Source organism: Haliotis cracherodii, unplaced genomic scaffold (genome assembly GCF_022045235.1).
Source record: "Haliotis cracherodii isolate W230 unplaced genomic scaffold, xgHalCrac1.p SCAF_14, whole genome shotgun sequence".
NCBI classification, from domain to species: Eukaryota; Metazoa; Mollusca; class Gastropoda; order Lepetellida; family Haliotidae; genus Haliotis; species Haliotis cracherodii.
Genome location: NW_027266269.1, coordinates 24,697,832 through 24,709,470, shown reverse-complemented (window position 1 = coordinate 24,709,470; position 11,639 = coordinate 24,697,832). Strand labels below are relative to the sequence as shown.

At 41.0% G+C, this 11,639-nt stretch overlaps 1 protein-coding gene across 1 annotated transcript; it reads left to right on the top strand.

Annotated features, from left to right (window-relative positions):
- Nucleotides 1-4,723: 4,723 nt before the first annotated feature.
- LOC139461135 (small ribosomal subunit protein eS27-like) lies at nt 4,724-9,268 on the top strand. Its single transcript, XM_071242682.1, has 4 exons — nt 4,724-4,821; nt 5,988-6,096; nt 7,588-7,698; nt 9,142-9,268. The coding sequence occupies exons 1-4, from the start codon at nt 4,816-4,818 to the stop codon at nt 9,168-9,170; spliced, it is 255 nt and encodes an 84-aa protein (XP_071098783.1). The 5' UTR covers nt 4,724-4,815; the 3' UTR covers nt 9,171-9,268.
- The last annotated feature ends 2,371 nt before the right edge of the window (nt 9,269-11,639 follow it).

The window sequence follows — 11,639 nt, the reverse complement described above, 5'->3', positions numbered from 1 at the left end:
CTCACCTCACCTTCATATTTTATGTAAATCAATAGCATCAATATTGGAGCTATGTTGTCACAGAGGCCCATCAACAAGTACGTCAAGCTCATGAAGATGTATGGTTGACTGCTGCGGCAGGTCACTCATTGTGATCGGCTGAGAGTGGCAGCCGGGCGGAGCAAGGGGGGCCGACCCACCCACCTTTTCCCGACGAAGTTTTTTTATCAACACATTTTCACAAGGAAAATGTTGATCATCCTCAACCCCCAACCGCCAGATTAGAGCCCAGTGAGTTGTTCGCCATAGATGTAGCTGAGCAACGCGGACTTGTATGGGTTTTCAAGACGGCGACTAGCCACAAACAGATGTCTTCATTTTATTGGACTTAGTGCTTTCTATAACCGACTGTAAAAGTCCAGTTTCCACCCTTGCCGAACTAGGCTGGAATTCCTGGTCTCGATCGTAGCGCCACCAGTGACGTTTTCGAGTTATGTTCCTTCCATGCCTCTCCTATGGACCAATCAGATTCCACCTCTCGTATCACTTGCATTTGATTCAAACAAAATGGCGGCGCCCAGTCAAGACGATCTGATCGATAATCAGGATCTATATTGTGATAAAACACATCGTCTTACATCGCGAAGTGCATGAAATCGCGTGAGAAATCTTGATAAAAAACATGAAAAGATTTGGGAAATATCTGTTTACAACGGGTTGGCGGTACACATGCTTTGCAAATCCTGCTATCGACCGAAATCTGCGCGACAGTTTACGAACTGGTCACACCGAAACTCGTCATGTGTACTTTATGTAAAACCAACTGTGATATTGAAGGACTTTTCATCAAAAGCGGCGTAAAACAATCTATATATATATTTAAATCATTTTCTTATGCAGCAAAAATAGGGTTGTTTACGACACACTCTCCCCAGCATCCGTGTACTATTGCACGTATATCCGAGGTCACTCAACACGTCCGATGGGCGTGGCTACGCGATGGACCTGGCCATGTGTTTGTCTTTGTTCGTCTGTTGTTTAACGCCGCACTCGGCAATATTCCAGCTATATGACGGCGGTCTGTAAATAATCGAGTCTGGACAAGACAACCCAGTGATTGGCATCATGAGCATCAATCCACGCAATTGAGATCGATGACATGCATCAACCAAGCCAACGAGCCTGACCACCCGATGCCGTTAGTCGCCTCTTACGACAAGCATAGTCGCCTTTTACGGCAAGCATGGGTTGCTGAAGACCTATTCTACCCCGGATCTTCACAGGTTTCCTTGTATTTACGCCAAAGTAAATTACCTACACTGTAAACAAAATGTGTTTTGATTAAAACAAAGACCAAACATGTTTAGATCTAAACATTATTAGGAATGATACGACCGTATCTGTTTTTCACATGTCAATCACTGGATTGTCTGGCCAAGACTCGATTATTTACAGACCACCGTCATATGGGCTGAGTGCGGCGTTCGACAACAAACAAACGAACAAACATCAAATAAGGACATTGTAAAGTGTGAAGAATATTTCACAAGGCAACAATGTTATATTTGTGATGACAATTTATTTATAGTAAAGCACAAATTCTATACTTTTTGGGCAGAGACACGTGCGGGACTAGAACCCACATTCGCACCTTATGGTGACATGCGTCTGGCCGTGTCTTAACAAAAGATGGTATTTGTTGTTACCCTGCCTGGCGCTTGGCATCAAGGGGAAGAAAGTGAGGTGAAATGGGGTTTAACGTCGCGTCCAAGATTATTGCACTTATATAGCGATGTGCATGTAGGTGTGTGTGTTTGTGTGGCTGCTTGTACTAGTCCGGTCTGATGCCGATTTAAAGTGCAAGCTCTCTGAGATATCATGTCGCAGTTTAACATGAATACCCCACTCAGACACAGTTACTTGACTCCGAACCGACCAGCCCTTGTTTTAGCCCTTTATTGCCGAGCGCCAGACAGGGTAACAACAAGTACCATTTTTAACGTCTTTCGGTGTGACGCGACCGGGGATCGAACCCCGGACATTCCGCTCTCCGGGCGGACGCTCTACCACTAGACCACGGAGGCGGTCGAGAAGAAAGTGCTTGTCAGCTCGGAGTCAGTACGCTGTGTATGAGTGGGATAACCATGTAAAACTGCAGCATGATATCCCTGTATCTTAGAGGGCTAGCACTGTAAAACCGGTATAAGCCCCGACTGGTACAAAAAGCAAGAATTTTGAACGCGACGTTAAACTCAACTTTCCCCTCTGAAATACTGTTCAAAGCGGGCACAACTCAATATTTTTATTGAATTTTTGAATGTTGACTTCCTCCAAACATTATTGGTATTAAACGTTCTTCCCTAATCAGGGGCGGTCGGGTAGCCTGGTGGTTAAAGCGTTCGCTCGTCACGCCGAAGACCCGGGTTCGATTCCCGACATGGGTACAATGTGTGAAGCCCATTTCTGGTGTCCCCCGCCGTGATATTGCTAGAATATTTCTAAAAGCGTCGTAAAACCATACTCACTCACCTACCCTTCTCTAATGGGCTCACCATCATCGGTATCGAAAGTCGTTCCCTAATCGGCCCAGCATCATCGGTATCGAAATTCGTTCCCTAATCGGCCCACCATCATCGGTATTAAACGCTGTTCCCTAATCGGCCCAGCATCATCGGTATTGAACGTTGTTCCCTAATCGGCCCAGCATCATCGGTATTGAACGTTGTTCCCTAATCGGTCCACCATCATCGGTATCGAAAGTCGTTCCCTAATCGGCCCAGCATCATCGGTATTGAACGTTGTTCCCTAATCGGCCCACCATCATCGGTATCGAAAGTCGTTCCCTAATCGGCCCAGCATCATGGGTATGGAAGGTTGTTCCCTAATCGGGTCTGCATCATTGGTATTGAACGTTGTTCCCTAATCGGCCCAGCATCATCGGTATTGAAAGTCGTTCCCTAATCGACCCACCATCATCGGTATCGAAAGTCGTTCCCTAATCGGGTCTGCATCATCGGTATTGAACGTTCTTCCCTAATAGGGTCTGCATCATCGGTATTGAACGTTGTTCCCTAATCGGCCCACCATCATCGGTATCGAAAGTCGTTCCCTAATCGGCCCAGCATCATCGGTATTGAACGTTCTTCCCTAATCGGGTCTGCATCATCGGTATTGAACGTCGTTCCCGAATCGGCCCAGCGTCATCGGTATCGAAAGTTGTTCCCTAATCGGCCCACCATCATCGGTTTTGAAAGTCGTTCAATAATCGGCTTAACATCATCGTTATTCATCTAACCTTAGTTTGTATAATTTGGATTTCGGATCTGCCACCCCGATAATTCATAAACGTTTTAAAATTACGGAAGCTTTTACGGCCATTTGGTTTCTTTATGTTTTTCTTGAAATTTCAAGATACCAAGTTGAAATTTCAAGATACTAAGGTGAAATTTCAAGATAAGAAGTTGAAATTTCAAGTTATATTAATATACTGAAATTTCAACTTATATATCTTGAATTTCAACATAACATCTTGAAATTTCAACTTACGTATCTTGGAATTTCAACTTACGTATCTTGGGATTTCAACTTACGTATCTTGGAATTTCAACTTAGCATCTTGAATTTCAACATGTCTTCTTGAAATTTAACTTAAATTATACGGAAGCTTTTTAGGGCCATCTGTTTATTATTGTTTGAAATTTTCAAGATGCTAAGTTTCAAGTAAGAATCTTAAAATCTCAAGTTATTATGTTGAAATTCCAACTTAGTATCTTGAAATTTCAAGAAAACATATACAAACAAATGGCCCTAAAAGGCTTCCGTATTATATAAAAAAAGATATTCCACTTTAAATATTGTGGAGGACGGGGCCTGATAATTTCACTTCTTAAACAAATCACAACTTGTTTCCCAGCCAGACAAACGCTAAATGTACGCTGAAATACAGTTGATAGTTTCACGGGTACTCAAAGTACTCTGTCGCTTTAATGTTCCCGTGCACTTATAACACACTTACAGTTCCTGTCAGGATTCACAAGTAGTGCAGAACAAATAAGAATTTCATTTTTTCGCTCACCCTTCTCACAAATATATATATATATATATATATATATATATATAATTAAAAAGTTATTCTTATAACTCATTTTATCACCCACTAAAGGCTTTGAGAAAAGAATCCGATGACCGTTTGATGTGTGAGTGAGTAGGACGCCGCTTTTAGCAATATCATCTTCACTATTGTCTTTATTGCGTCTCTATTATTTATGTTGAGATGTGAAAAAGGTGAATTGATTATGGGGATATTCGACATAATTATATGAAATTATAAATCTATTTGAAACGTCACTTTACAAATGTTAGAAATTAAGTTAAAACTTTCTTAGCACTGTTTACCCGCCATACTTTCTATTTCATAAGCGATCACACTATGACTACAATTACATAGCCTCTGGTTGCATTTAACTTCAAATTAAAAATATGATTGAATAATGTCACGATTCTCTCTTTTCTATAGCATGTACATATGTGTGAAATAAAACATGTATACAAATTGTAAGTGCGCAATAAGAGTTGAAAGAGAGTTACCTTCCCTTGATCATATTTATATCTTATTTTAATCAATGTTCCTTTTCAAATCAACGTGCTGAGATCACAGGTGCAATTTGAACATGATTCTACATAATTGTTATTTTTCTCAATCAATAATATGTTCTGTCATTACAGACAGATTGCGAAACTAAGGCGAATTTCACCACAGTGGTGCAAGCGACCCCCGTGCTATATTAGTTGTAGGCCCCAGCTCGGCCTTTTCTACCAGGCTTCGCTTTGAACAAGATGCCAGTGAGTTGCTCTTACCAAAACTGCAATTTCTTTATTATATGTCAAAACTGATGTCTCTAACTTGCAGGTGTTCAATTTGAAACATAAATCTTGATGACCATGGTTGTATTTCCTTCAGGAGGTGTTTCAAATTCTTGTATGTGTGACTGTAAAATCGGTCATGATCGATGATTGTATTTTCTACGAGACGTGAGCATGTGAATGACGTGTGTATATATTTCCATGAAATCTCCACTGCAACATATCACGTGTGTTAAGGTTGCGTGAAAGGAGGATTAATTGGCGTAGTTCACGAGAAATTTGGATTGGGCTGTGGTTTTGTCAAGTGGATAACAAAACTGAAATCTGTCGAGGTCGAATCAAGTTGTAAACAAAGATGGCGGATCCCATGCTTTCCACATGTTATGCAAGAAGTGAATGGAGTTATTATCGGAATAAGGAAATGTGGTGACTACATTGGAGGAGACTATGAGTTTTATTTTTGTAATGTTCGATGTTCAATCCTTTCCCCATATTTAACAACATGGTATTATGGGAAACTAAACAGAAAATAGACCCAAGACGTTGACAAGGGGAGAGAATCCACACACATTTCTCACACTTAACTTGGGTGATACCAACCATGGCAACCGATAAGTGCTGTGGCCCCACTGCTGTTTTTTTAAGTTGATCTATTATTGGACGAGTGCCAAATTTAGAAAGTTTTCGTCACCATATTTAGTCAAGATAACTTTGTAAGGTGGGCAGTTCACGTGGAAGACACTGGTTCGATTCCCCACGAGAGGCCCATTTCTGGTGTCCCGCGATGTGAAGTTCCTGAAATATTTCTGAAAAAGGCGTAAAATCATACTCACTCATGTTCATTAATTCGAGAGTACACCGGAGAACAAAAGTCAAAGATGTCAACATCCCTGCTTCACAAATGATTAAAAACGTCTGCAAATGATATAAAGGGCAGTCAAGTTTATAGCAGTAGATATGACATATTGTGTTTACTGTGCTGTTGAAACGATTTAAAAAAGTCTTAAGAGTTAATTATGTATTTACACCCAAATTGCACTGCAACTGTTTGTTCTAATGCCAAAATTGACGGAACCACTGATTGATAATTAATCTTATTCAATTTACGAACTGTTCACTTGACTTTTTCCATTTTTCTGTTGTAGCTCGCGAAAGACCTTCTCCACCCCTCCCTTGAGGAGGAAAAGCAAAAATGTAAACTGAAGCGTTTGGTGCAGTCACCCAACAGCTATTTCATGGACGTCAAGTGTCCAGGTAAGCTTTCCATGCATTTAGAATTCTAAACAAGGTGCCCTTGGTCATGTTGGCAGGGATAGAAATTAGCAGTATTCGCTAGCCTACGCATTTTCATTACTCTTAAAGGTATCAAAAGGTGTTAAGACAAGCACCCTTGACTTTCATTCTCAGTTTTGAACACTGATTTGCAATGGAGCATTCTTCATTGGAATGCCTGGCCAGCTTTTCATTGTCCTAGTGGGTCAAGTCAGTTTATTTGTCCTGTTATCGATGAAATACAATTTATTTCCACAAAGCCATAAAATCTATTAACCTAAATGGGAAACTTTAAATTCAATTTTGGAATTTTTTTTATGACATTCACTGCAGGCTTGTGGTCGAATATCAGCCTCTGAGCTGGTGTCCCCTGTTGTGATATTGCTGGAATATTGCTAAAAGGGGCGAAAACCATACTCATACAAACCATTAAGTACGAGTAAACCTCTAAGGACGTCAGAACCCCTGTCCTTTGAACACAGGTGCGGTCAAACTCAGTGACTTTGTTATACTCGTTAAGATCCTGGGTGGAATAAGTCTTCAGCAACCCATTCTTGTCGTAAAAGGTGACAATGCTTGTCATAACAGGATCGGGTGGTCAGGCCCGCTGACTTGGTTGATGCCAGTCATTGTATCCCAATTGTGTGGATCAGTGTTCATGATTTCAATCACTGGATTGTTTGGTCCAGACTTGGTTATTTACAGACCACCGTTATATGACTGGAAGGGGAATATCGCTGAGTGCAGCATAAACAACATCATTCGTTGTCAGCATATTTAAATATTACGGCTATATGACGGCGGTCTGTAAGTAATCAAGTCTTGACCAGATAATCCAGTGATTGACATCATGAACATCGATCCATGGAACTGGAATTGATGTCATGTATGAAACAGTCGGTAAGCCTGACAACCCTAACATGTTAGTTGCCTCTTACGACAAGCTGAGTCGCCTATTATGGCAAGAATGGGTTCCTGAAAGGCTATTCTTCCCCGGATCCTCACAGGTCCCTAGTTTTAAGAGGCTAGGGCAAACCCTGTGGTAAGAGGCGATGTGATGAATGATGTGGTCAGGCTTTGTAGATGTCTATCTTTATTTACATGGCTGGAATCATATGTTCCATGTAAACAACCTGTTTGAGTTTGACTTTCATGAATCGTTAATGTAGTCCTGTTATGATAGGGGATTCAATGATTGGAAATTTTAGTTGACTAGTGACTGTACAGCAATAGAAATTGGCACTAGTCCTATAGTCCTTGCCAAACTGCCAAATAGTTAAGGTATCATAAAGACCAGTAGAAATTTGCCCTTTTTAAGGGTTTTGCTATATGTTATCATTATAAGGACTAGTGGATGAAAACTGACTGTTTCTAACGCTGCTGTATGTGCCTCCACTATTGCACTGACAAGTCAGAAATGTGATGTGATTGCCTGTTGATGAAGTTGAGTCTGTATAGTTGCTTTTGTTCCAGGTTGCTACAAGATTACAACTGTATTCAGTCATGCACAGACTGTTGTGCTGTGCGTGGGCTGCTCCACAGTGCTGTGCCAACCCACAGGGGGCAAGGCTAGGCTAACTGAAGGTTTGTATGCATTTGACTGTTACCATGGTTACACCCTGGCAACCCTAGAGATGTGGAGTAGAATAGGTCTTCAGTAACCATGCTTGCTGTAAAAAGCGACTTTGCTTGTCATAAGAGGCGACTGAAAGGATCGGGTGGTCAGACTCGCTGGTTTGGTTGTTTCATGTCATCGTATCCCAATTACGTGGATCGATGCTCATAATGTCAATCACTGGATTGTCTGTCCCAGGCTTGATTATTTACAGACTATCGTCGTAACGATGGATTTGCCAAGTGCTGCATCACACAACAAACAAAAGCAATGTGGGGTGGTTTTTGCTCAGTCCAGTTTGTGTGATTTGTCAAAAAGTGTTCCCGATTAGCAGCATTTATCGTATCTGATTACACCATGACAACTATTGACCCTAGAAAATATGGGTTTGGAATAGGATTGGTGTTCAGCAACCCATGCTTGTAAGAGGGGACTAACATGCTCGCTGACTAGATTGTCTGGTCCAGACTTCAATTACAGACCATCGTCATATACCGTATTTGACGTAATAAGCGCCCACAGCAATATTGGCTAGTGAACAATCCCAATCAGCACCCCTTCCGATTGATCAATGTACACAAGACTTATTTATTTGTGTATAATACACACTCGTGTGTTATATCACCTTTAATCATGGGCAATTAAATTCTTGAAAAATATATCTGTCGTATGTAAACATTTCAGGCTGTTAGCATAAACCACGAAATTAACTCAAAATAATATTCTAATAAGCGCCCCCTATTTCTAATTTTGAGAGCGCCCTGGGGGCTTATTAAGTTGAATACAGTAGCTGGAATTTTGCTGAGTGCAGGGTTTAACAAACAAAACTTAATGGAGTGTGTGGTCCGATTTGTATACTTGGTTGATTTGGATATCATTGTCTGTCAACAGTGTGGGATATTGCTCGATTGTTTACAGGCTGCCACCATATTGATAGAATATTAAAAATTTTCTTCATGTCTTTCAAATACCCTTTGAAGTTCCTGTCCTGATTGTTAAGATCAATACTGTGTGTGCCCTGTGATGATTGTTTAGACCGACTGTGTGTGTCCTTCTGCAAGACATCTGTGATGCTCCATTCTCATGTGACCGCCTCCGTGGTAGAGCGTCCGCCCGGAGAGTGGAAGGTCCAGGGTTCGATCCCTGGCCGCGTCAAACCAAAATACGTTAAAAGATAGTACTTGTTGTTACCCTGTCTGGTGCTAAAACAAGGACTGGTCGGCTCGGAGTCAGTATACTGTGTCTGAGTGGGGTGTCCATGTTAAACTGCAGCATGGTATCTTAGTGAGCTAGCACTTTAAATCGGCATCAGTCCGGACTAGTACAAGCATCCACACAAACACACATACATGCACGTCGCTATATCCCAACTTCACCTCACCTCCGTTCTCATGTGAAATTTCTCTCAACAGGTTGCTCTTTCCGCCGGAAGCAGCACTAAGTTGGAGAAAGAAGAAAAAAATGGAAAAACCCAGAGGTTCTGTTTATCAGGCTTGTAATTAACATATAAATAAACATTACTTCGTCCTCTGGGATAAACAGGCGTTTCTGTTATATTTTTTTATACTGGGACAGCAAGACGTAATGGGATTCGTACAACAGTTTCTGACACCTCGTCAACCTGACCAATCAGGTTAACCCCATCAGCATGCGGACATGGCGAGGATGCCATCTGTGGGATGACAGCGCGATCTGCCTCATACTCTTTCTTCAACAGAAGGCGCATAGAATATCCACATTGTGGGTATGGCAACTTATTTTGCTCAAAATTAATATGAACATGCTCAGCCCTACTTTAGGCACCAATGATATAACGGGACCTTATTTAAGGAACTTGAGGTGTATGTTGACCTGAAAACTATTTGCACAAGATAAAAACCATGTTGCATCTGGTCCCATATATTTATCAAGGTTGATGCTTAAGCCAGCCCTTTTTTATTTTTAGGATTACAGATTTTTCAGCCCCAAGTCCAGGGTTGGAGGAGGGGTTAAAAAAAGTAAAAAATCCAGATACATTTTTTTTAATGCAGAATGCCTCTGGCATACTTCATGAATATATTCTGTGCTGAAAAGACTGCCATTTGTGACGATAAAGCCCCTTGTAACAATAAAAATTCTACCGCTTACCACACAGACAATTGTCAAGGGAAGCTATTCATGTTTCGCTCGAGATCAACAAAGATAATTATGTATCTCTTTACAACGGTAAATTCATATATTGTATAACAAATACAATAACTGACTACGCGGTCAGATTTTTTTTTTATACGTTTTCAAAAAAATTAGTCCGCGGGTCTATAATCATGATAATCCGAAAAATATGAAACGCCTGGCCTTAGATTCCCAATCAAAGTTAATTTACTAAAATCTCAGGTCTCTGATGTCTCTTGATTTTACATAAACTTAATGAAATTTTGCTGTTAAACGAAAAAGGAACGTGCACATAATCTTGGAAGTACACACAGTGGGAAGTCAAGCCCATGAAAGCATGACAAATTACTCGTAAAATGGATCAGTGATGTACGAAAAGAGTTCATGTCGGCAATAATATTAGGTTGCACTTTGCAATAATAGAGCCCTGTGAAACTATCATAAAATGTTTGACACCAAAGGTAGTGTATTCACCGTGGCCTTCCCTTGTGAGGCCTGCCAGACTAGAGAGGTTTGCTTGGGTTCATGTGGGGATCGGGTGGTCAGACTCGGTTGATGTATGTCATCGATCTCAATTTTCGTGGATCGATGCTCATGATGTCAATCACTGAACTGTCTGGTCCAGACTTGATTATTTACAGACAGCCGTCATATAGCTGGAATGTTGCTGAGTGCGGTGTTAACAACAAACAAATCGTGGGCTGGTTGAACAATAGCAACACTTTAAGAAAATACCGTTCTATGAAAACAGAACTGAGGAATTGTCAGTTTTATGTTAAGCTATGCACAGTAAATGTGATCTGTGTCTTTAAAGCACCTGCTTGTGCAATGGTCCTTTTTCAGTTTTAAGAGCTATAAGAGTTACTTCCCTTGGGATATTCTTCCATTTGCAGAGTGGGATGGTCTGTACTTCAGGCAGACGATATAAACCAAGATACTTCGACAGGTATTAATAGCCCAGAAATGCCTTTGAGCTTAAACAAGCAGTGTATCTTATTGCTCACAAATATTTTGTACATTGCAGGGGTAGAAACTAACATTTTTCGTCCACTTGTCCTTATAATGATAAGTTGCAAAAGCCTTATAAATGGCAAATTTCTACTAGTCCTTATAATACCTAACCATTGGGCAGTTTGACGAGGACTATAGGACTAGTGCCAATTTCTAACGCTGTATTGAGGGTTAAGTTCAAATATCAACATATTCCCCATCACTGGAACACAGAATGGTAGACTTGTCTTCTCCTACTTAAGCCACACCCACCACATCCCTGTGTCCTCCCAGACGCCCATCACATTCCTGTCTCGAGTCTCATGACACTACTGGCTATATCCCCAGAGCTGGTAAATAAGCTCGAGGTGTAGACAAGTATGCTGTAGCCTGAAGTCATTCCAACATTTTGGTGGGTATAAATTAGGGTTGGTCATGACTGCGTTAAAATTTGTCACCGTCTCCACCACATGAACCACTGATAATAACTCCAGATTGGAATAGGTCCAAGCAATATTTGCTGGTCGGAAGATACGACTAATGGATCAGGTGGTCTGGTTGGTAAAAACTAACAGTTTCAGTCCACTTTTCCTTGTAATAACATTGCAAAACCCTTAAGAATGGCAAATTTCTACTAGTCCTTATGATACCCTAACTATTGGGTAGTTTGGCAAGGACCAGTGCCAATTTTTAATGCTCGCTGGTTGTGCGTCATCATACCTGACTATGTTGCTCATACTTTCAATCGACCCATGAAGATTCCGGGGTA